This window comes from Ammospiza caudacuta, chromosome 5, assembly GCF_027887145.1.
Source record: "Ammospiza caudacuta isolate bAmmCau1 chromosome 5, bAmmCau1.pri, whole genome shotgun sequence".
NCBI lineage: Eukaryota > Metazoa > Chordata > Aves > Passeriformes > Passerellidae > Ammospiza > Ammospiza caudacuta.
The window spans coordinates 39,417,291-39,443,634 of NC_080597.1; the positions used below are offsets into that span (position 1 = coordinate 39,417,291).

General features: G+C 38.2%; 1 protein-coding gene across 4 annotated transcripts in view; it reads left to right on the forward strand.

The window, feature by feature from the left end:
• Positions 1 to 26,344, forward strand: part of PPP1R12A (protein phosphatase 1 regulatory subunit 12A) — a 113,034-nt gene that overhangs the window by 41,029 nt on the left and 45,661 nt on the right. For all 4 annotated transcript variants that reach the window (XM_058804530.1, XM_058804528.1, XM_058804529.1 and 1 more), the window contains exons 2-3: positions 3,590 to 3,720; positions 22,217 to 22,335. In XM_058804530.1, the coding sequence (XP_058660513.1) occupies positions 3,590 to 3,720; positions 22,217 to 22,335 (250 nt within the window). The remainder of the gene's footprint in view (positions 1 to 3,589; positions 3,721 to 22,216; positions 22,336 to 26,344) is intronic.

The window sequence follows — 26,344 nt, forward strand, 5'->3', positions numbered from 1 at the left end:
GCCAGCAACATCACCTGCCACTTGCACTGAAATACGAAGTTGTGGCAGACAGTTTATAGTCTAGCATGTTCAGCAGGTATCTGGTTGTCTCCTTTTGGGTATTTATGGGAAAATGTTAAAATGTTGTTACCAGCACAAGCTAGACCTACCTAGGACTGGTCTGTGTGGGAGCCAGGTGCTGTTGATTTTTGCTGGTCTTTGTAGTCCAAGTTTCAGGTTGTTGTACAAATGGAAAGTGGTTTTCTTTTCTGGACTTCAGTGTACTTCCTTTTTCTTATCAGAAAAGGTAACCAGACTTTGTATTCTCAACTTTGCTTTGACTTTATGACTGATTAGCCTAATTTCTAAATTGGTTCTCAAAGGAAACAAGGTTTGTATGATTGCACTGGCAGCTGTCGTTCTGTTTGAGGCCCGTTTGCTAGGTCAAATCTGGCAGGGTAATGAGTGCTTCATGTGGAAATGCCTTTCTGCAGTTGGTGAGGGGTTGAGGGAGAGAAAGCAGTTCATGGGATGAAGGGTATCTTGTGTGTGAGCTCCCGTGTTCTGCTTGCCCTAGGAGCTGGCTGGTGTATGTGCTCTGCAGATGTGTTTTGCAAGCACTTGGAAAGAGCTTCAGGATGACCTGTGCTTTCACTGAGTGGTTTACGGTGCTCTTGGTGTGAATGTGGGCCATGGAGGGAGAGACTGGGAATAAGGGCAGAGACTGCAAAGAACTGAGGTGAGTCTTGGAAGGGCTGTAAGAGATGTGCAGAAGGAAGACCTGCAGCTGTCTGTATCCTGTGTTCAGATTCTGGGACAGAAATAAAAGTGAGAATTTATCTTTCTGAGTTACTGCAGCATCAGTGGAATTCTAGTTATTTACATCTTGCATGAACATTGCTTTTCCCTTTGTAATAACCTGCAGGCTGAGATCTAGAAGGGCAGTCTGTTCAGTGACTACTGCTTTAAGTTTATCACGCTGCTCTGACAAGCTTTCCTTTTGTGGTTGAGATGTCAGTCTTTAACAACAGAGGCACTTCTGACACTTGATAAATATTGCTTTTAGAAGTGAACAGTGCAGTAGAAATGGAAAAACATTTAGATAAAATTTCTTTTATAACATTTGTTTCTTGGCTTTCTGTCTTAAGGTACCTGATGATAGTGAGAGTGCCTTTCCTACAGAAAGTGCTGAGAGTGATAGGATCTATGTAACACCTGCCTGTAGTTCTGTTAAGAAAAAAAAGGGCACATGGAGACATAGGATGCAATCCATTCATGTTTTTCAGCAATAGAATCAATTGCAATTTGTTGTACTAGACTTAAGATAGGTATTATCTTTTTGGAGACAACAGCGAGTTTTTAATAAAATATTTTTGGTTATGAATGTACAGTTTCTGATAATATCTGAAAAGTGTATTTGAGCTCTCCTGATTATTGCCATGTATGGCACAATAAACTGCCCAAATTTGGTCAAATATTTTTAGCCACTTAGTCATATGTCTTTTAATGTGCTGCATATGTAAGCTTTTGATTCACTTAGCAACAGCACTTTTATGACTATGTCTTGCCAGGTTTTCTCATGTGTATTTGAAAAATAGGCAAGAATTGTTGAGTTGTGTCACAATCAGATGGTTGGGTTTTTGTTTTTGGGGTTTTTGGTTTTTTGTTGGTTGGTTTTTGGGTTTTTTGGTTAATAGCAGTAATCAGTTTTAAGACAGCTTTTTTCACAGATAATGAATTTTTTTGAATTTTAAGATCTTAAGCATGCATCATATTAAAATTTAGTATTCAAATACCTGTGTTGGAAAAAATGTTTCTGATATAAATTTATTTTTCCTTATAATTATATGGTGAATATTATTATAGATGTAGAATATCAGTGGTTGGACAAATTGAATATCCAGAAAAACTGGATATATGGCTATATATGGTTGATATTTCTGTTAAGTGTAGACATCTGAGTTTCTTGAATTTCTTTTCCTCCTAAACTGATTAACCATATCTTGTGTTTGGACTCTTTATCACTAAGTTACAAAATTAAGTCTTACAAAAAGAGGTGATTCTCTTCTTTCAGAGCTTGTTATAAGTGTGTAATCATTGTACACTGTTGATAAGTGGGAGAAATTGAAGACAAATATGGTTGACAAACTGGTAGTCTTTATTGTTGGAGTATGTTAAGAAATTATTTTATTAGGGATGGATATGACTAAAAAGTTTTCAAGTCAGTTTTCAAGAATACCTGAAAAGAAAGGGAAGATTTCATTTAAGAATGGGGTTATCTTTTTAACTGAAAAACAAATAATGCAAGCAGTGTATTGCAGTCTAGTTGCAGTCTAGCTGTACCTAACTAAAGCAAATGGAGTTAAAGAAGGATGATTTGTGGCTGGTTTTCTTTGGCTCCTTACACTGGGCAGCAACATTTTCCTCATGGTGTGGCTGTTGCCTCAGCATTGCAGAATGGAGGAAAGCTTCAGGATTAATCTTTGAGCATGCAGTTGCTTAAATAGTGATATCCGAGTTGTTTTCTTTCTGTAGTGAAACATTATGTGATTTTGGGAATTTTTCAGAAGTATTCTGAAAAGTAAAATTTATACCTTAGTTATATTTCATTAGAGGCATAATTCCCTAGTAGGATTTAGGAGCTCAAGAGTAGAGGTTCTCATTTCAGCCATGTGGCTATGTAGCATTGTTGATTTATTAAGCTGAAAAATTAATACCAGTCTTGTGGGGTCTAGCTGCTTGGAGTTCTTGCTGCCCTGAAATGCAGAGGGACTTTTCTCTCAGTTGCTCTGCCCTTTTAAGGGCAGCAGGATAGAAGTTGGCAGGAAAACTCACTGAGCACCCTGTGAGAAAAATACTGGAACACAGAGAAGAAAGGCAAAACAGGAGTCAGCCAAGATGGAGTTCTGCAGAATGGCAGCAGTTCTGCATCTGAGCAACGCTGTTTGCTTGGTAATTAACAGATGTGGGCTGATGATAAGATTTTTGCAACTGCCTAAATGATACTCAAATAAGTTTACAAACAGGAGTGATTAATAGACTGTTATAAGATTTATGGTGGTATGGAATATACTGCAGTAGGAAACAGTGGGGTGATGTTAAAATACTATGCAGCATCCCCATTGTACCCCACAGTTTCATGAACATTGCAGGTAAAATCACATTATGGTATTGTTTTCAAAGTGTTTCCCTTGCTCTTAGTCACAATTCTGCTTCATGGTGTAGCTGTTTATTCAATTTTAATATCCACTCAAGTGGCTGAGCTGGACCTGGGATGAAGGGACGGCTTGAGGAACCATTTTATACTGGACAATAAGGGTTCAGTGGGGTTTGTAAAGGGCTTATCAGAAAACCAGAATGCATTTACCTGAGAAAATAATATTTTTTTGCTTTTTTAAACTAATTTATTTAAAAAGTTTTATAGATCTGGAACACCTGTTGTTTATCTCTCAAATTCTTCCTGTTTTGCTGTCAGACCCCAACAAAGAAACCCTACTTCCTCCTCAGAACTGAAAATACTTACGTTTTCTCCCAAAGATTTTGCTTAAAGATGTCCATTGTAGAACAGCTTTGATATGAACTTACTTCTTAACTCTTTCTTTCTTTGTAGGCTTGTATAGATGATAACGTAGATATGGTGAAATTTCTGGTGGAAAATGGAGCAAATATTAATCAACCAGATAATGAAGGCTGGATACCTCTACATGCAGCTGCTTCCTGTGGATATCTTGATATAGCAGAGTAAGACTTTTTCCTCTATTTTTAAATCTGTGTATTTTGCTCATACATTGCTAGAGAGACAATAGAAGCAGATGGTATTCATAAGTTGTGTTTTTAGTTGCCTCTGGGATGTGTAGTGAGGAAGAATGCTTTGATATTGTGTGTTGATTGTGAAGTGTGCTACGTCTATAACTTTGTGTGTTGCATTTTCTATTTCTAGTTTTTTTACATTGTATACTAGGTAGATACAAACAAACATAAGACTGCCTATGACTGGCAGATTATTTCTTTATATTATTTTTTTTCTGTAGAAAGGCTTTCTGGGGGAAGGCACAGGGACAATGTTCCAAATTACATTTATTAATAGTCTGAAATATTATCCTCAGATAAGTCTGTATGTAGGAGATAAGTTTTACAGTTGTATTTGCAGTCTTGAAACGTTTGTTTTTCAGCAATGGTATAGAACAATTGGCTAGTTCTTTTGGCTGTGGAGCAAAAGCCTACAATAAAAACTGGATGCCTGTTTCAGTGTTAGTTAAAGCTTACTCACTACTGAGTTCCAGGAGTGGTTTTACTATTTTTGAAGTCTTTTGAGGGCCACTGAAGGTGTGCTAAAATTAAAATTTTTCATAGCAGTTAATAAAGTCTTTTTTAAAACCCTTTGGGTAAACACAAAATTCATTAATTTTACCAAATTCATTGTGACATCTGATCCAATGTAAGATTTGGATAAAATAGAAAGCAGTATTTTATCATATAATTATGTACTAATTGCAGTGGTGAAGAATGAAAATTGTGAGTTTGTTCTGTGAGTCTGAGAGTTTTACTTGCTGCAGTCTAGAGAGAAGTGAAAAATTCTGGAGACTCTGGTATATCATTTTCCCTGGATTTTTTTTTGAGATGTTCACAGAGGGACATCCTTTGTATATCCTTTGTATAACCTGGGGCACTGTGTGGCCACTAACTTTGTAATCTGCCTTTCTACGCTATGCTGATGTTTGATGCTGTTGTCCCCCTTGCATGAGTACTGGAAGTGTTTACTTCTTGGCTATACTATTATACTGTACTTGGCTAAAGAATTTCCCTGCAAATTGAGATAATATAGGCCTTTCTACAGTTTAGTGGAAGTAAAACACCTGCCTTTATTCTACAACAGGAAAAAGTTTAGTTAAATGATCTTGATTTGGCATTGCAGCCGAACACAGGCACTTAGTTGGGAAAGAGTGAGCAGTGTCCCTTGTCCACTGAACAGTTTTTCACTATTGACTTGAATATCTGAGATCTGTCTGGTTCTTGTTCTCTCAGATTGGGGCAGAACACCTCTGCAAATTTTCTATAGATAGCCTTTAGAGAAATGGGGTTATTGAACTGTAGTCCTTTGGGATGTGAGAATCTAAGATGTTGGAAGAGCAGTGATTCTGAGGTGCGTGGAGTTTCGAAGATAAGCTGTTGAAACAAATTTCCATATACAGCTGAGAAGGAGAACCTGATGTGAATGGAGCAGTATTTATAGCTGATGATGCCCATAGAGTTTAGATCTTCTTCAGACAGCTTCTCCACAATCTCATCTTCAAATAATTTACAAAAATGAATTCTAGAAACCACAATTTACAGCTGAAGCAAAACTGAGTGCTGTGTCCAGTTCTGGGCCCCTCAGTTTGGGAAGGACGTTGAGACGCTTGAGCGCGTCCAGAGGAGGCAACGAGGCTGGTGAGGGGCTTGGAACACAAACCCTGTGAGGAACAACTGAGGGAACTGGGCTTGTTTAGCCTGGAGAAAAGGGGTGACCTTATCACTTTCTACAGCTTCTACAGCTTCCTGAAAGGTGGCTGTAGTCAGGTGGGGATTGGTCTCTTTCACCAGACAGCAGTTGACAGTATGAGAGAACACAGTCTCAAGCTACGTCAAGGGGAATACAGGTTGGATATTAGGAAGAAGTTTTTTACAGGAAGGGTGATAAAGTTCTGGAATGGTCTGCCCAGAGAGGTGGTGGAGTCACCATGCCTGGATGTGTTTAAGAAAAGATTGGATGTGACACTCAGTGCCATGGTTTACTTGAGGTGTTAGGGCATGGGTTGGATTCAATGATCTTTAGGGTCTTTTCCCACCCAGTGATTCTGTGAATTCTGTGAGGGAAGGTGAAAGGATGATACAATAAAATACCAGAGATTAGAAATTTTGTTTTTATTTAATCCATAGTATGTGTTGGATGCAGCATCTCCTTTAGTGAGGATGCATTCCTGGGAGGCATGAGAATGTGTGTGTGCATGTTTGTGACTGAATCTGATGTATTGTACTTTTAACACCTATTTTTGTGCAAGAGAGAAGACACTCAGGGAATGAGTTCTGTTGTTTTCTACCTTTATTAATAAAGGGCTGGAGAAAGTCTGACCTGTGCTTCCCTTTCTCATCTTCCCGTGGAATCGCCTGTTGCACAGCTTTGTAGTGCTTCTCAAACTGGGGACTTGGCAATCTTGTTTCTGCTTCTTCGGCTGCCATCTAAAGTTTTCTTAGGCTTGCCTTCCTTCCTTCCTTCCTTCCTTCCTTCCTTCCTTCCTTCCTTCCTTCCTTCCTTCCTTCCTTCCTTCCTTCCTTCCTTCCTTCCTTCCGCCACTTCCTTCCGCCACTTCCTTCCGCCACTTCCTTCCGCCACTTCCTTCCGCCACTTCCTTCCTTCCTTCCGCCACTTCCTTCCTTCCTTCCGCCACTTCCTTCCTTCCTTCCGCCACTTCCTTCCTTCCTTCCTTCCTTCCGCCACTTCCTTCCTTCCTTCCTTCCGCCACTTCCTTCCGCCACTTCCTTCCGCCACTTCCTTCCGCCCCTTCCTTCCTTCCGCCCCTTCCTTCCGCCACTTCCTTCCTTCCGCCACTTCCTTCCGCCACTTCCTTCCGCCACTTCCTTCCTTCCGCCACTTCCTTCCTTCTTCCCTTCCCTCCCCTCCCTTCCTTGTCTTAGTTGAAATTTACTTATTGAGATAGCGCAACTCTTTTAAATCATCCAAATATGGGAAAGATTATTTCAGGCTTGCATGTCTCAAAATCTAAAATGATATTTAAGAAAGCAACTGAACTAGGAGATTTTAATTCTAATCCTAGAATTACAGAGTATTTGAGCTGGCAGAGACCTTTCGTAGGTCAACTAGTCCAACCCCTCTGCAGTGAGTAGGGACGTCTACAACTAGACCAGGTTATCCAGAGCCATGTTCAACTTGGCTTTGAACAATTCGAGGAATGGGTGATCTACGACTTCTCTGGGCAAACTGTTCTGGTGTTTCACCATAAAATCATTTGTGTTGGAAAACACTTCCAAGATCACTGAGTCCAACCTTTGACTGAACACCACCATGACCATAAAGCTGTCCTGTCCAGTTGTTTCTTGAATGTTTCCAGTGATGGTGACTCCACAGCCTCTCTGGGCAGCCTGTTCCAATGCTTAACTGCCCTTTTCAGCGAGAAAATTCTTCCTCGTGTCCAACCTGAACCTCCCTGGCTCAGCTTGAAGCCTTTTCCTTTTATCCAGTCCCTGTTAGCAGGGAGAAGAGACCAAGCCCCACCTGGCTACAGCCTCCTTTCAGGGAGGTGGAGAGAGGTCTCCCCTGAGCCTCCTTTTCTCCAGGCTAAACAACCCCAGCTCCCTCAGCCACTCCTCACAGGACTTGTGCTCCAGACCCTTCCCCAGCCTTGTTGCCCTTCTCTGGGCATTCTCCAGCACCTCAACGTCCTTCTTGCAGTGAAGGGCCCAGAACCAGACACAGGACTCAAGGTGTGGCCTCACCAGTGCCAAGTACAGGGACACAATCCCTGCCCTGCTCCTGCTGGCCACACCATTGCTGATCCAGGCCAGGATGCCATTGGCCTTCTCGGCCATCTGGGCACAGCTGGCTCATGTTCAGCCACTGTCACCAGCATTCCCAGCTGCTTTATCCCTTGGGCAGTTCCCAGCCACTGTCCCCAGCCTGTAGCACTGCATGGGGTTGTTGGGACCAAGTGTAGGACCCAGTACTTGGCCTTATTGAACCTCATCCAGTTGGCCTTGGCCTACTGATCCAGCCTGTCCAGAGCCCTCTGCAGAGCCTTTGTGTCCTCCAGCAGATCAACACTCCTGCTGAGCTTACTGACTGAGGGTGTCCTAGATCCCCTTGTCCATATCATCCATAAAGATAATAAACAGGACTGGCCCCAGTGCAGAACCCTGGGGAACACCAACTCCCAGCTGGATGTAACTTGTTCACCAGCACTCTCTGGGTGCGTCTATCAAGACAGTTTTTTATCCAGCAAAGAGTGTGCCTGACCAGGCCATGAGAACCCAGTTTCTCCAGGGGACTGCTGAGAGAGAGTGTCAAAAGCTTTTCTGAAATCTCAGTGGACAACATCCACAGCTTTTCTCATCCCGTTGATGGGTCATCTGGTCACAGAAGGGAGATCAGGTTGGTCAGGTAGGACCTGCCTTTCCTAAACCCATGCTGTGTGCACTTGATCCCTTGCTTGTCCTGTAGATGTGAAGATTTTCTTCTTAATATCTAATCAAAACCTTCCCTCTTTCAGTTTGAAGCCATTTTCCCTTTTCCTGTCCCTGCATGCTCTTGTTAAAAGTTCCTCTTCAGCTCTCCTACAGGCCCCTTTAGGTACAAGAAGGCTGCTATAAGGTCTATATATGACCTGTAATGTACACTTTACTTTTAAGTAGTCCCTGCTGCTACTCAGATGTTCCTCAGTGAGTGCTCTCCATGTGCTGGAGATCTGTGAGAAGTACAGAACATGGAGGTGGTAGGAAGCTTCTCTGGATATCTCAGGGAGCCATCACTTCAGCAATATTTTTGCCTTGGTCCCATGCTAATTGCTAGTGAGCTGAGTGAATATGTGACATGGCCTCCCACTTGCTGGGATTTTATTTTACTCTGTACTGTCTGGTCAGTGGGCTTGTCATTGCAGGTGTATTTCCTGTCCCTGTTATCATCCCCTGGGCTCACCACTCCTGTGACAGCTTCTCCCAGCAGTATCTCCTGTGCCATTTCAGTTTCCTGCTCCTTCAGAACTGCCATTTTTTCTTGACTATGTTTCCTGTCTCTTCTAAAAAAATGCGTCTTCCACTTTGAGAAATGTTTGTCTTACAGAAGGCCACTTCAATTGAAGAACATGGTTTAGTGTGTAACAATGTGTCAGCTGCTTGCAAAGGGGGAGTCCTGCTGTAAAAGTAAAATTTCTGGTATGGAAGGCAACTGCTTCTGTTGTTTCTGACATTTGTAAATATTGAGTGTTTCAGCTTACTAGAAATTCTTTGAATACTTTAATTTTAGAATTGTCTATTTAGATTGCTGTTCATCTAGTTTAAGATTATGTAAATCACCTTGCAAGCAATTGTAATATGAACATGTTTTAAATCAAAATTCTTCAACATTTCCATAATAGGTGGATTTTGTATAGTATGTTCTCTTTTCTGTTCTCCTTTTTTTTTTTTGTACACAGAAAGCTTTACCCAAGCAAGCTTTTTTTTCACTAATGTATTAGTTTAAATTAAGAAGTCAACATGAAATTCTTTGTAAAATTGTAGTTACGTGAAAAGAAACTAACTTGAATACAGGACTTAAACAGAAATTTTGTGTGCATTCTTTAAGATGCTATTTAATGGGTAGGACTCTTGAATTTGCCTTTATACAATTGTTTTCTTGTGTATAAGGAATTATTTTGTCTGATAGAGCTTTTCTGTGGTTGAAAAGTTCGTATATTATTTCAGTATCAGGGAATAAACAACTTTTTTTGAATGCAAAATAAGTAATGGGGGAGGGCAAAAGTGGCATTTAAGAAACAATTTTAAAATGCTTACTTTTTTATTTCTCTGCTATGTATTGCACCAGATAAAGAAAAATCTGAAGTATCAGAAATTTCTCTTTTGTTCAATAATTAGTCTGTGTTAAAAATTACTTTCTTGTGGGGTTTGTAGGTTGCCTAGTTGTGAGTTTGTAGTTGATGTATTTTGAACCTTGTTTGCAACTGTTCAGAGGCTACTATGCAGTTTTACTACTTAAATACGAATGCTTTTTCATTTTACCCAGAATGAAAGATGCATCTTCAAAGAAGTATAAGAAAAATGTTTTTCAAAATTAACATAATTAACAGTGACAGTTACAGTTTTGTTGCAAAAAACCACCCAAAAACTGAAGGGGGAGAGAGATGTCTGCTGAAGGAAGAATAGCATTTTCATACCTTCATGCAGTAGGTATTACAAGCAGTTTGACAAATGTTGCTGGAGATACTGAAATTCCTCATGGGTTCAAGGGATGACAAATCTATGGAGGGTGGATATGTTAAAAAATATTAAGGCAGGATACATACATACAAATGGAATCTGATTGAGGAAGTCTATAGCAGTAGTTGGAAAGGTATTATATGAAAAGTAGCATGTATTTGCATTTGCTCTCCTTTATTTCTCCTTGGAGATCTTATGTTTGGAGATGGGCTTGATGTTAACTGGATATTTGCACTGACTCTTTTAGGTAGCTTTTATGTTTGAGAAGCATGTTTGATACCTGTAGTTTGATACCCATACTAATCCTAAGACTTAGCCCAGTTTCAAAATATACCTTCTTTATTTAAGAGGTTTTGAAGGCTGGAGCATATGATTACAGTCAGAAACAGAAAAACATCTCAAGTTCAGAGTCTCCTCAGCTTATTTAGGAAGAGAATAGTAGCTTGACCAACTCTGTTGCTGTAAAATACAGACTTTTCCTTTCTGCCCAAAGTTTCCTATGTTATATATCCCTTCCTTCCCCTAATATTTAAAGCAGACTTTAACAGGCTTGTGTGTAACCACAGGCTTGCTGCTGACGCCCATCTGTTCTTCCAGACTCCAGACACCTGAAAGTGAACCCAGCCAAACTTGTTTGCTGAAGCCTTTGCAAACCATTGTCCCAGGATCTCCCTATTTTGGTAACAGTCCATTAAGACTAAATGAGTGATCCTTGTCTGATAGACAGAGGACTTCGAGACAGTCCTGCACACCTGTAGTTGGATATCTGTGTGTTCAGTGATAGGTGGTTTTCTTACAGCTCTAATTGCCTTGGGGGGACTGCTGTGGGTGCTGCCTGGTAGTCAAGAGAATTCAGTGAGTTTGGCAACATGATTAGACTGATCTAACTTGAGACTATTGCAGAAACAGGCAGATACTCACTTCCTCCCTTGGTTTTGCCTCCTCCACCTTCCCTCGTGTTATCTAATGATCACACACCAATGTGGGAGCTATATGCATAAGAATAGCCTTCAGGGGCTTTGGAGGCTTTATTCTCTTCTGGATCACTGAGCTGACCTGGCTTGCCAGCAGCACTTGGCATAGATATGCAGGTTAAAAAAAAAAAGTCTAAGCTGCTTTTCAGACATATCTTCTACTTCTGATTGGAAGCCCGGCTGAGTAGAGCTGCCTGTTCAGTGGTGGAGTCCCATGGTTCATCTCCCAGCTCATGAGCCTGAACCAGTTGGTACTGTACAATGTTCTTTCATGATATCTGAGGGTGTTAGTGCCAGAAAGTATGTTTCAAAGCAGTTGTTTTTAATCCATCTTCTCCCAAAGTCTTAATAACTTGATCATCTGAAGCTATTTCTTACTTATTAGTGAGTTTTTAATCTAAGCTCTTTTGCTGTAACCTATTTTAATCCTAAAGAGCAAAACATTACTTAGGCAAAGCACACTAATAAAAATGTCAGGGATGGCTCCTATCTCCTTCAGCTTGGTTACAAGTTATGGTTTTAATTGAGTAGGAAGTGATATTACTAGTGATACATTCAGATATGGATCTTTGGAGAATAATTGGAAATTTGGATTTTTGAACAACAAGGTGAAGCTTGTGGTCTGAGGTAAACCACATGCAAACTGATGATGCAAACTGGTATGAGGTTTGATCTTACAGAGAGGCTATAAGGTGAAAGGATGTTTTTGTCAGGATCCAAAGTGTTTATTTAAATAGTAGGAAATGCTGACTGGAGGTGTAGAATTAAAAGTAAAAGGAAGCAAAGATGAAACATCATACAGCCCACTCAAGAAAATGAGAAGAGGACTTCAGAAGGATAAAACATATGTGATAAAATAAAAACAGGGAAAGAAGATATATTCCCAGCCAAGGAAAAACATCTCTTCTAGAAGAATGACTGACTCTTACAAGTTGATATTGGTAAAGCTGCAAGTGGTTTTTTTGAGAGCTGGGAAAAGGTCGCTGCAGGCTTTAGAAGATTGTTACAGTTAATTTCCATTTGTTGCCTTCTTTGTGAAAAAACAGATTGGGGAAAAAACGTGTCCCCTACTCTCCGCCCCCAGTCAAATTGTGATGCTCTGTGCAACATAAAAATTCCTTCTTCTCCAAACTTGCATTAATTATCTACAATGATAAAGCTAAATTCTGTTAGATAAAATAGTGGACAGACTGGGAGAAGATCACTGGGGTACTATCAGTTGGCATTTTCTTTTATGAAGATGTACTGTGGTAGTGTCCTGTTTCCAGCATGTTTTTGCTGCATGTAAGTATGTCCTAAGAATAATGAAATGCTAATGAGATTGTTAAGGTTGGTGGTGAAGTTCCCTTTTTGAAATCATGTCATTATGTGGTAGAGTGTAATCTTTTCTACTGTGTAGCTGTGATCTGATGTGTGGATAAAACCCAGCTGATGGAAATACACAGTAAAATATGGTTGATGGGTTAGAGGAAACTATAGCACTTAAGTGATTTTCATACATGTTTGTTCAGGTGAGGGAGTCAAGGAGAGCTGGTCACTGTAGTATGTACAAAGTGTGTGCTCTATAGCTGCCTTTCTTCAGATTGGCTTACTGTGTGCATCTCTATTTGTGACCCTAAATATTTTTAGTTAATGTATTAGTATTTTGTAAGTGTTCCTGTTCTTCTAAGGGTAAATGTAATAGAAATTAGGTTCAGAGATATCTTCCTCAGGAACACAATTTAATGGGAAATATCTTTTTTTAATACAGTTTAGCAGTTCATTCAATCTAATGAAAGTCAAGGAACTGATGCCCATTGTAATGCTCTCTTAGTATTTGGCTGAAAAAGAATTTGAAAATGGAGCTGATGTCTAAAAAACTATTATGCATTGAGAAGTGAAATAGGAGAGATCTTACTTATTTCTCACAAAACATTGGTTTTATTGGTATTCTGAGAACAATTCAAAGTAGATGCCTTACATCTAATTCTGAAGCCGAAGGTGGTACATAAGGAAAAGAACATATACAGAAGAGTGATAGATATGGAAAATGCGAGAGATTGTATAGACTCACAAGAAACAGCACTCAGATCCTTCCCAGCTGATAGATTGGAACTGCCCGTTGCACCAGTAAACTCCTGTTTCCTAGGTAGGACTAGAACATGGGAGAGCAGCTCTAGATATATTATATTCATGGGCAACCAAGTTCTGAATTGCACAAAGGCTTGGTGAGTGTGGTGTACTGTCACGTGTGAGGGGCCTCATCAACCAGTTCAAGATTGCTGGATGACAGAGGCAATGATAGATCCTCTGTACACTGTGGAATCTATGGAATTATTAGTGCTGTTGACCACTGAATATAGTATTTATTGAGTTATCTGATATAAAAATAATTTAACTTGCAACAAAGTTGGTTTTGAGGATTGTGTTCTAGGAGAAAACAAGGTTGTGGTATAGATTGCCACTTCTCTGCATCTCAGTTTTGATTTTCTTGCAGCTTTTACTTGAGTGGTTTATCTATTGCAAGTTTGACCCTATTCTGTCACAATACAGTAGACTTTCTAGTGACACCAAAACAATTTATGACCTACCTATCCTGTCTTAAAGCCACGTCTTTTGTTGGCTATCCTAAACTGTGTCATTTCAGTGCAAATGACCATAATCTGTGTGTGGTTTTCTAGTCTTACCCCTGACTGAGGCAGGGTAAAAGATGTTTGAGTTCTCCTAAAATGCATGTAGATGTAGCCATGGTGTCTCTAGACCCATAAGGGCTGCTGTGCATTGATGAAAGTGGGTTATTTGGGTACAATTCAGACGCTAAGACACAGAAGTATGAGGGTTTTCTATAAACAGTGGATTTGACAAGAAGAAGGTATAGAAAAGTAATTATTTGAAACCTCTTTATTACAGACAAGATACTGCTCATCAAATGATTGAGACATTTGAATTAAGAGTAGGATTTTATTTTGGAAAAAGATTGATTTCAAGGAAATTCAAAGCAGACTGAACATGTAAACAATTGCCATGAAGTGCAGATTGCTGGTATCTAAATGGGGGTCAGACTAAGTTCAGTACTACTGAGTGATGCTAGAAACTGCAACTGTGATAGTAGCGTTGCTTTACAGAGAGGTCTGCTTACTATATTGTTATGTAATATAATTACAAGTAAGATAAGTTCTGTGATGTAGTAGTTATGTATATACTGATCTTTTTTAACACAGGAAATTAATTTATCTTGGTTTAAATTTTTCTGATATAAATGCAATCATGTGGCTGTTGGAGCAAAACAAGCCTGTTAAGTCCATACTCATAACTTCTGCTGAAATAGAAGTCAACAGATAAAATCATTATTTTTGATGCTGCCATACCCAAATATAGCAATGCTGCTTTTGGCAGTAAGGCTGGAGGGATGGTGAGCTCCTGGTGGGATCACCTCTTCTTAGCTGAGGAAACTGGGAAGCAGCATGGTCTTCTTTCTCCCTCCTCCTCTTCTGCCTCCATGCTGCTGTTACCTCTTCTTCTCAACCCCTGGAACTCAATCCCAGTTGTTCACCTTGATGATGGTTAGGTAAATCACCACAAATGCTTGGAGACTTGCTATAGGAAAGCATTCCAAGCACGGTGTTTTCAGCTGCAGTTACAGTATGACCTCTGCAGCTGCAGTGAGGCATTTTTCATACTCAGCCTTCACTTTTGCACAATATGCTGCAAGCTTCAAAATGAATGCTCGTTCATGCAGTGCATCATGAAAATAACATTTGATATGCACTTTAAAAATACTTCTTGTTTTCCTTCATGTCATTCCTGCTGAAATTTTTGCCCTTTATTCCTCCTGGCAATGTCAGGATCCACTTCAGTTTTTTCTTGGGTGCTGCTTCATTTGCAGGTTTTTTTGTGGTAGGTTGGTTTTTGGTTTGTTCTTTTTTTGGAATAGGCCATATGTTTCCCTATATGGCTTTCTTCGTGTTTTTGACTTTACTTGCTTCGCTCACTGTTTATTTTCACCTAAACATTGCTCTGCCACCTCTCAAATGTCTTTCCCTCTATATGGATAAGGCATATGTGAAGGCTCAGTTGCTTTTCAGATGCTGCAAGTAGGAATTTTTCCTTTTCCATCTTTGTGTTTTAAGTTTAGCTGGCCACCTACGTACAAATATTTCTAGAGCTGGCTTCTTTCAGAGGTTTCTTGCAGCACAAGAGGACTAAAACTAACCAGATACTGTTATCTACACTGTTTCTTTTATGCTCCTGCATACCAAAAAGGAAGACTGATGACATTCTACTTAATGTGCTTCCTTGGGCATACAAGTAGCAGTGGAGGCTGGGAACAGCCAGCTATGTGCAAAATTCAGGGATGTGTTGGTATGTTGTGGAATGTTGGCTTCCCAATCATAAATGTATTTTTTCTATAGGTACAATATTTAGGAGTGATAGAAAGTGATGTTTACATAGGAAGATTTTTTTGTTTGTTTGTTTGTTTGACTACTTTGATAGCTTTGGGAGTATTTGACAATTTTGAAGCAAAGATGTGTGTCAGTCCAAGATGCTTTTCATAAGAGCTTCATGGGAGAGAATCAGAAGCTGGATTTGATGCTATCTGCAAGAGCTATTGCATATTGAAGGACATAAAAATTGTCTTTGAAAACTGGCTAATTATTTAGAAAAAAAATACATGCTTTAGTCTGGATTATCCTGATGAAAATTGAAAATAAATGTCTCCCTTCTATTTGCTTAAAATCTTTTGGCCATTTGTTTCTCATCTATTTTTTTGTTGTTATTTTTTAAAGCATCTCTAGCTATCAGAAATTCCTGGGGTTTGTGTTCTGCAAGAGAAAAATCAGAAATTTACCTCGGGTCTCTTGTTGATATTAGCTCTCTTAAAATCATCATGTATTTCAGAGTAAATAATTGTCTAGTTGTGCTAAATAACCCTAATTGGTCTGATTTAACTTTGTGTTTTGCATTGCTACTAGCTGATGGTATGCTTATGGGGGGAGCATTCCTTTTTAAAAAGTGCTGCAGCACTCTTTTTTCAGAAGAGGAAGATGTGAGTGAAAGTCTTCTGGATTTTGCAAAGCAGCATAACCTTAGAAGTGCATGAGTTTTTTCATTATTTGATTTAAATTTAACTGCCATCACAGAAGCCTGTCTTTCTTGTGCCAGTCTCTATTCAGTTTTAAATGCTCAGAGGCAGAATGTTGAGGCACAGCAGTGAGTGACAGTGTGGAATGGCATTTTGCAGAGTGCCTGAATAAGACATCCCTGCGAGTTTGACTTTGTTTTTCAAGTCATTTGATTTGATCTCTTTTGGTCTTAAAATCATGCAGGAGAAAGGATTCTAGGCCCACTTGAATTTCTGCAGTTTTGGTTCCAATGCTGAATTTGGAACCTTCGTGTTCTTTTATAAATCCTAGATTCAGAAGAGAGAGCTGCAGTAGTAGCTTAGCTGTGGGGAAGGGGGCTTGAGGGAAGTGACCTGTTGGATTTCTCTGCCGCGGGTGAGGAGAGGCCCCGGTGGGGCAGAGCAGGGGGCGCTGTGGGAGGGTCCCTGCCCCGGCAGGCCGGGCTGCTCCGCGCCTGCACAGACCTGCTGTTGCCTGCCCCCCGCTGCACACGTTTTAACCCTCTCCACCAAATGCTTGTAGGGAATACAACATAGGTTTCCAAAACTGGGAAGTTGTGGCTTTTTGTCATTACATTTATCTGGGGTTTGAATTACATGTTCAAAAGTGAGTGTAACATTGTGAGGGTGCATGAGGGAGTGATTGAGGGGTAGCTGTACCCAGGCTGTTCGTACCCGTTCAGCCAACTGCATGTTTTCCGTGGGGCTTGCCCGCTGACACAGGGCATATTTATACCGTGTACCACAACAGAATTTAGCATAATGTTACTCTCATGCTACTGGATTTGCTTCAGGTTTGTATTATTTTAAGACATTCCAGAAAAATAAAAATACCAGGACTTTCTGAAATATTTTATTTTGAGAAGTACATCCTTATAATTCAAGAATCACATGGAAGTTATAATCCTATCTCTCAATATGTTATCCTACAGGTATGTATACCTTTTCTTACCTGGCCTATAAGTGTTATTTTTGCTGAAAGTTAAACACCAAATAAAACTCCAAACTGATAAAGCCAGACCAAAACAAAACTACATTTGGAAATGACAAGTAATCTTGAGTTAGCATTTCTACCATGTCTGAGTTAATAAGAACATTGTTAGGAGACCAGAGTGGAACTATTTTACAGTTAGAAAATATTTTAAGAAATATTCCCTGACATTTAGAGTAATAGAAGGTCTGAGAAGAATCAGGTTTTACAGTTTCAGTATACTTCAACTTTTAAAAAAACTGAAAATAGTAATGTTAAAATTTTATATTTTTATTTGTTAGGTGTCTCTTGGAGGCCTAATTGTTTGGCCAGAGTTATTGTAAATGTATTTCTACCAGTTATAGGGATGTTTTACAGAGATGTGCTTTTACAAGTGCATTGATACTTTATATTTAAAAAAAATAAACAGTGAAACAATTCTTAAAGGCACTTAAAAAAAACCAAATTAAAATACATATTCCAAAATTGTCAGTTTTTAATTTTTTTGCTTGTTTGTTTCTTCAAATAAGGGTTTACACAGCTGCATGTATACAGTGATACTTTTTCAGTCTCTGGCCCCTTTTTGTCATTCAGTTAAGATACTCATAGAATTAATTTGAACTCCAACATGTATGGATTTTTTTAAAACCAGCTGGGCTTAGCTGAAATCTTAAATGTTAGCTAATTAGTTGAAAGTTCTTGGCAGTGGTGCTGTTAGTTGGGCCGCTCACTGGCAATTAGGCCTTGTTTCACGGGAGGGACACACTGAGCATGTTTATTTAATATGTATATGTAACATTGTTTTAGACAGGTCCCTCTCATCACATTTTAGGAGTCAGGATCTGCTGTCAGTCTTCTGAACAGTCTGAAGGGACCCCTTGTTTGCAGCAGCGAGTCTCCAGTGAGCTCAGTAAGCAGTTTGTAATGGCCACTTGTGCTCTGCCCTTCCCTGTGCCTTCCGCCCTTCTGGTGACCTTCAAGTTCAGCCAGTACTTCAAGTTAATTACATCGGTAATGCCTTTGCAAACTTGTTTCCAGATACTGTGAACTGGGCCAAGGTTCCAATGTAAACATATGCCCCTCTTTCTGGTGCTGAGATAAATAATATGAAAATGCTATCTGCAGTGTATGCTGCTAGCCAAGTTTGAGCATCTTCCAGATTCTTGAGTTCTAAATTCAGAGATATGACTCAACTTTGTATACAAAGTGTCTTCAGAGAGAGGTTTTCCTCTCTTTTTGTCTATATATGCATTTTGTTAACAGATGTACAGACACACACAATGTTCAGTTGTAAGGGATTTTTATTGGTTTGGGATTTTTTTTTTTTAATTCAGAATGTAGGTCACATTGCTAGTTAAACTTTTTTTATTTCCAGTTCCTGGGACTGGTTTTGGTGTGGACTGTTTGGCTTTTGTACAGTGACCTCAGGGTTGGTTTTTATTGTTTCAGATATACTAAGATTCCAGCTCTTTATTTGTTACATAAAAATATATTTTTCACTAAAGGATGTGAGAGTATATGGGTTTCATAATAATTCTAGAAAAATAAATGTTTGCTGCTTTTTTTTTTTTCAAAGTAGTTAATTTCAGTTTTCAGTAGCTATTGAGGAGTATACATCAGTGACTCCTAGAAGAAAAAATTCAGTTAGAAGTATATTTGCCCTCATAAAACAATGGTATTGCAAAGCAAACTACTTCTTCTAGTCTTACCCAGACTGCATAATCCTTGTCATGGAAATATCAGGACAAATTATTTTCTTTTCTTTTGCTGCTTTTATCTTTCCTAGTATTCCTGGGATACTTACAGTTCTCTATATTTAGATCCCAAGAGACTAAAGGTGATACCTTTAGCTTGTGTTAACACTTGAAAGTTTTAACTCGATAAAACAGGACGGTATGAATCAAGCTACTGTTTCTCTGTCATCTAATTAGATTTAGAATGAAAATTTTCCAATACATTATACAGTTTATCACTGAATTTTCGGAATTTTTCTTCTGTAGTTGTCTGTTTAACGTTACCATTTTTGAACTCAAAACTTCAAAATTTCAAAAGACACAAATTCAAGTGCTATACCAAAAAAGTTTAGTAGGTGATGGCGGAAATCTTACATGTTTTTACTTTTTCACTGCTTCCAAGTTTACATAAAGCACATTTTATAGACATGGTGTCAAAATGCATGGGTCTGGACTTTTTATTACACAGCTTCAATTTCCTTTTCACTGTATACATGTAGCTGTATAAATTAAGTATCAAGGAAATGAAGTTATATTATGTTTGCTTGCATAGGAAAGATGAAATTTTAAGATGAAGGTATCATCTACTTTAAAAAGGTAAAATTCAAGCAGTTGTTTGTATACATTGTTTGGGTTTTTTTCCCAAAACATGGAAGTGTTATATATGCATACATACCTACATACAATAATACATGGTAGCATGTGAAGATTTTAGTATATGGCACCAGGGTAACTAAAATGTCAAATAAACCTTTGTTTGAAGTCATACTATATAAGTTTTAGTTAACATTTAGTTTGAAATACAGTTCATTCGAGAAATATTTTTCTTATGTAAACAGCAAAATCTTTGCATTCTTAGGATTGTTCTGGTACTGTCTTCTGCTCAGTGATGCCCTATGAAGTCAGGGCATCATTCACCTGGTCTTGTTTACCAAATCTGTTTCCTTTGTGTATGCAATGTAGAGTCAAATTATCTCCACATGGAAAATGATTGCTTTCCTTTCCACTGGTAGCACTAAGTTCCTAACAAAATTACTGATTCTGTAGGTAGCAGGTTGACTTCATGTACCATGTGAACCCTGTCATTGCTTGCTGAAAGTAGCTGTACTCTAAGTAAACAAATGCATCATACACTTTTACAGGACGAGGGTGATCTGAATGATATGGAAAACAGAACAAATGTAGATTTCATTATCAGGTGAAAAAAGGTTACACATTAAAAGGGGTCTTTAAAATAGTTGGAATTTGAGTTACTTGGTTTATCGTAAATAATGTTCTTTCATTTAATTTTCCTGAGAGGATCACTGTTAATTTTTCGAGAGGGATAGCAGTGGAGGAGCCTAGTTGGGGTGGCTGAAGGAAGGCTGGAAAAAGTGTGTTCTGTTCTCACTTCTGTGGCAAGAAGTGTGCTGCCTTTCACCTTTGTTGTGTTTCTTCCATTCCTTTAAATCCTGTGAACTCGGAGCAAGTTCACCTATGCTTGCTTTGCTGACCCAAGAAAACCAAAGCCCTGTAAGCACCTGCAAAAGGAAAATCAGATAACTGTACTTCTCCAACCCTACTAATCCCCTAGCATTGCTGATCTGATTTTGATCTGTAAGCAGCTTCATTTTGAAGTCTGCTTTAAAGGATCAATTGATGGTGAAGTTGTCCATCTATAAAAATAATAGCTTTAAATGCTATACTAGCCTTTTATTCATTCCCTTCATTTTTTTATGCATTCCTTCTTTTGTCATATCTACATTGACCCAGTGATCAAATACAACTGCTTCAATGAGGTAAGTATTTTCTTTAGAGAAGTGGTTTAATTTTCTGCTAGAGGTATTCTGTGGAAATACGTAAAAATGGTCTTTTCCTGTCTATAATAGAACGTAAACATTGAAAGAACATTAATATTCACTTGGATTTTTAAAGAAAGGTATTTTTGTAAGTGGTTAACTTTATTTTGACTTTGTAAGAGAGTTGATTTCCCCAGTGCTGTTTTTGCCAGTTTAGCAACCCCTTGCATAGCGATTACCTGATCTGTGACCTGGGAGGCTGTTTCACTGTTAATACAGCTAGTATTGTTGAGAAACATCGTTCCTCTGTATTATTGTTTCATTCCTGCAGAAGTTCAATCTCTTAAAAGGAGGGAGGTCAGAGTTAGAGCACAGCACTCTTTCAAGAAGAACAGTATAAAAACAGCATGGTTTACCAGCATCAAAGTTGTTGTTAGCAACTGATGATGGATATGTCAGGAGATAATAGTTGCCTTTCTGGGAATTCGTTTTCATTTTGTGATCTACTGGTTCTTAGCACTTCTTGACGTAATTACAGAGATTTAGTAACAAGTGCTAGTTAAGTCATACATTAAAAAATACAAATATATGAGAGTATTAGATTCTGAGTTATTGATTAAAGATAAGAGATTCCAGCTATCTAGGATGATAATTAATTGGCAGAAGTTAAGGCAGCAATAAAGTACTTCAAAGCATTTGTATTAGTGTTGGATTAATTTTGTGATTGTCTCCTGCATAATTTGGCATTATGTAATAGTGAAGGTAGGAAAGCACTCTATTTTGTACACCTTTTATGACAGATGATTGATTCTTTGGTATATTCTGAATTTTTTTCTTCTCAAATATGTGGAATATATGAATTAAGCTGTGCAAGACAGGTGGATTTGCAGCTTTTTCTTGTCTTAACACCTGTCATGGCTCAAAGTATCGAATTTTTTAGGTTAATAGAAATATTATGGTCAGAAGCTGCAAGATTATTGATCAATTTTAATTGTTCATTAACTGTAGCTTTTCAATAACTTGGTAGGCTTATGGTTTAACACAGTTGAATAATACAATACTTTTGTATTATATTGACCTATTGTTGGATTTGATACTGTGACATAATTGGAATTTTGGGTTCTTGACTCCTGAGACAGTAACATATTAAATAAGAAAACATAATGGGATTGAAATGCGTAAAGTACTGTTTTCTTTCTCCCCCTTTCCTCCTTCCCCACCAAAAGCTGACCTTATTGAATATTTAGAAGGAGATGTAGTTCTGTTTTTATTGACTTTAAGAATCTGCCGGAGGGATCAGGGATCATCATTTCGGCAAATTGTATGTGCCACTGAGTTACAGGAAAAGTGGTTTAATTAGAGGAGGTCACAGGAATTGGTGGTTCCATCCCTGTTCAACTTGTCATCACTTTTGGTCATTATCTAGCCATTTTCTTCTTTCAGTTCTTCAGGTATGTATGAAGGGTGTCAGGAGTCTTTGTGGCAAACTAACACCAGAAGGCTCTTTATATTAATGGGTATTAGGATGAAGAGACATGCCAGTATTCATAGGCTGGAGACAGTCTAAAGGGTTTGTATTTACACCCAATGTAAATGTTTCTATTAATTGTATGTGTGCATATGATAGCCTAGTGGCTGTTATGTTGTTTTTTTGGTTTTTTTTTCATCAGTTTTGCTGTGTTATTTACGGGCTTTTTTTCTTTGTCTGTTGGCAGATATTTAATTAGTCAAGGAGCACATGTAGGAGCTGTAAATAGTGAAGGAGACACTCCATTAGATATTGCTGAAGAAGAGGCAATGGAAGAGCTGCTTCAGAATGAAGTAAATAGACAAGGTAATTTTGAATACAGAAGGGTGGTTGTATTTATGGACACTAAATGTATTTTTGAAAACTTGGGCTAAATTGTGACTGTTGAAGTCAATTTATTTTCTAAAGAGAGTTGGTCACTATAGAATGTATGGTGTTTAGGTGTCTGTCTCTTAAAACAGATTTACCTAATTTAACAGTAAACTGCTAATTGTCTCTCAGGCTTTGCCCAGTTTTAATTTATATGCTTAAACCCATTTAAAGCCCAAAGCAAATGGTGAAAAGAAACTGGAAGACATGATCTGCAGGGAAATGAGAGATACCTACTAAGATTAGAGACACGCAGAAGTAGAGTGGATTTGCAAAGGCTTTGATTCCGTTAATCGGTAGTGTTAACAGAAATTTGATTAGCCGTTTTTACAGTTAACACACAACGAACATCAGATTAGACAGTTGTATTTTTTGTCAGTATTACCATTTCTCTATTTTAATTGGTTGTTCTCTTTTTCTAACAATACTATCAGTATTGCTTGAGAGTTGTTTCTAGAATTCACCTCAGCCTAGATTTTTTAAGGTTGTTCTTGAAATGCTTGGCTTTACTGATGTGTGATACTAAATGACTGCGGTAGCTCTTTGTCAAATTGGAATTGTTTGGGGAATGAGCTCCTCCAAAATCTCTTTTATATGTTACTGCATTTTTTAAAGAGATATTTTGTTATATAGGATTTTACATACATTTTTATAATGTGGATATTCAACATTACAAATTACAACAACACTAATTTTTATTCTTTTGCAAGTTTAATTATTTTGAACATCCCAATTGTAAAATCAGCATAATGCCACAGTACTGAAAATCTCAGTGAGGTTTACATATTTCACAGTTGAAGCTTACTGTAAACTGTGTAAGGTACTGTCTTTATAAATCTGAGAAGAAGGTATGTGTTCCCACACCATAGCTATTAGCTTCTAAAGGAATAATGTAGGTTGTTTTAAAATACTAAACTTCACTTAGTATGGACAACCTACTTTACTTTTGCATTTTTATGGCAGCTGGTTTGCTTGCTTGTTTCACAGAAGCAGGGAGGAAGGCATTATCCCTCCTTCTAAACTTGTGTGTGAAGAAATAAGAACTGAGGGCTTTTATGTGCAGAGATTAAATCAAAGGAATTATTTCATGATTGTGGGTGAGAGTGGACTAGGAAGGGTATGAATCTGGATGTGAACTTACAGTGGATATCTTACTAAATCTTGAGACTGTTGTCTCAGTACTGATATTTTAATTATGCACCTTTGATGGCATCCTAGCTTGCATATAGATATTACATAAATTTGTGTATTAATGTTACATTAAAAAAGGATTATTTGGTCATTATCAGAATCACTTAAAAAGTGCATAATTGTGTTTGTTGTGGCTAGAGAAGTTAATAGCTATAAAATAGGAACCTAATTGTTTCTCTTAATGGGCAATTAATAGTGAGGCATTGTGACAGTTTCATCTTTGGCTATTCAGCTATGTGTAGCTGAGTATAATTATCCCTCTAGCAGTGAGATAATTCCATATGATGCACTCCTTCATATTAAATAAAACATTGCCACAGTTTTGATAATGCAAGTTAACAGTGGGGTCTGCGGAATAATCAGCCCTGGCTCAGTGTTAAGGGTGATGGAAGACTAGCCTATTTATTTTGAAAATAAACAAGCCTGGGTGACAAAATATCCTATCTCTGTGTAGATAAAATATGCAGTGTGAAAATTAAATAGGCACTTTCCATAACATTTTTGCCTTGCAACCCTTTCATGTATTCATTCCTGTGTTCATGGTAGCTTCATTTTTGTGTTGTGTGTTAATGCTGTAAATTTGGCTTCCTACAGATTAGCAGAGTTTGGTGGCAAAAAATTGCTTGGAAAGATCAGTCAGGTTCACTGTGATTTCAGATTTAAGTGATGATATTTGATGTTTATTCCTGTTAGAAATCCAAGAAGAATCATTGGTTATGTCTCCTTTTTTGCTGCTTTTGCAGGCCTTTTGTCTTTATAAGAAGTGTCAAAACAGACTACCCAGCTACTCAGCATTCTGTTAATCATCAATTTGTACTTGGGCCCATTTTTTAGCAGCTATCAAGCTGTATTTTAAGGACATGTCTTATTACAGGACAAAAGGTGGAAGCCTCTAGAGACACTAAATGCACAAAAATAAATCACAGAATACAATGCAGTTCAGTTCTGTGTTACATTACAGGCTTAATAAAAGGAAGGATCTTCAATGTTTCCTCATCCTATTTTAGTATTCAGGCTCCAAGGTCTGATCTGACTAGAGAGGAGATGGTCAGTTATACAAAATAATCTTCTTGTTATACAGGTTCTATTGTTATGAGTGTTGGCCATTAAAGAATAAAGATTTTCTAGTATTATTATGCAGTGGCTGTTTTTCTTTAGTCATTCAGATCCCCACTGGCTACAGCTCTAAATTGCACCAAGGGTCAGGTGCCTTTTCTGTGCCTGGGTCTTCTTGTGTCCTGCTGAGCAAATAGAATGACTTGACATAATGGACTGTGCAGGAATTGTGAACTAAGGAAATAGCTGTCCTGTAACTGAAGCTCTACCACTCTGATAATTAGGAAAATGTTTTTCTGCCCTAATCTTCAGTGGAGAATTATTAGCTTAATTATTTTTAAGCTTAAAACCTTCCTTAGTTTTGTAAATTCTGAGAAGGGAAATTACATGCTCAAGTAAGGTGTAAAGATTTTTTTGACCCAGTTACAAACACTTCACAGATAACAAAATCAGGTGTTTAATGGAAATTATTCCAGAGTAGTGCTGAACAACTGTTCTGTTTGCACTCCATATGGTTAAACTATTTTGTGTGTTATAAAAGCTCTTTTATCAAGGACTTTTGTTGGTCCTCCATATGACTAATACCTTTTGCATTGGTCAGTCCCATGTATATATAAGGGGCCACTCCAATTCTCAAAATCATTTACCTTCATCAAAAATATTATTAAATTTCTCATTGTGACCTGTCATGTTTCTACTCTGCAGTGTTTCAACACAGAGTTGTGGAAGTTGTCTTTTACCAGTAAAGTTTTCATTTGCACTGGTGAAAATCAGCAGACTTGGAAGAGATGTGGTTTTAGTCCTGGCCAGCCCTGGCCAGTTTTAAATGTTGTCTCTCCTCAGGGCTCGAGTGGGGTTACGTATAATGATTTGAAGTGACTTTTTTAGCTATTGATCGTCAGATGGCCTCTTAAAATTATTTTAACTGCTTAAGCAGTTATTTTGAATTATAGGAAACATTCTCACGAGGTGAGTTAGTGGGGAGAGGTGATGTGAGGTGAATCAGGGGTGCAGTGTAGTAGCTATTTATTCAGTAACTATCAGAATGGTCACTCCTGTCCCAAGGAGAAAAACATGTTCCTCATTCTTAATTATAGGTGATGTAAAAAGACTGTCCCAGATGTATTGCTTAACTCAGATTTGTTTATATGGATAAAATGCGAACTATTACATTTGTATATAAACATTCACTTCATGAAGTAAAAAGTGGGTTGATCTTCCCTGCAGTATCTATAAAACATGCCTTTATATGGCTGAGTCGTCCTGAAACAATGATTCAGCAGTTACATTTATGCTGAATTTTCATTAAATGCTCACTGAATGGCACACTGTTTTCAAACCTGATTTGGGCTGTTGAGTAAAACTTGTTGATCAGGAAAAAGTGGAAGCATTTAGCAATAAATTATTAATGCTATAAGTTGTTAGGCTGCCAGAGAGGTTAAGTGCACTGGTGGTGTGAGAGAGTGCTGTGGCTGAGGCTGAGCTGGGAGGCAGCACATTGCCATCTATGGGCCGTCGGGAGAAAGGGTTGGAAACAGATGATGAGCATTTTCTTTTCCCCTGGTCTGGAAAACAAAAGGAACGAGAAAAGCCCATACAAGGTATAATAAAGGCTGTTTACATTCCATTTTCTGTTGTTAATAATGGGAATTGTATTTATCTCAGAACACAACTTTTTTCTGTGCCACAAAGTTTAATT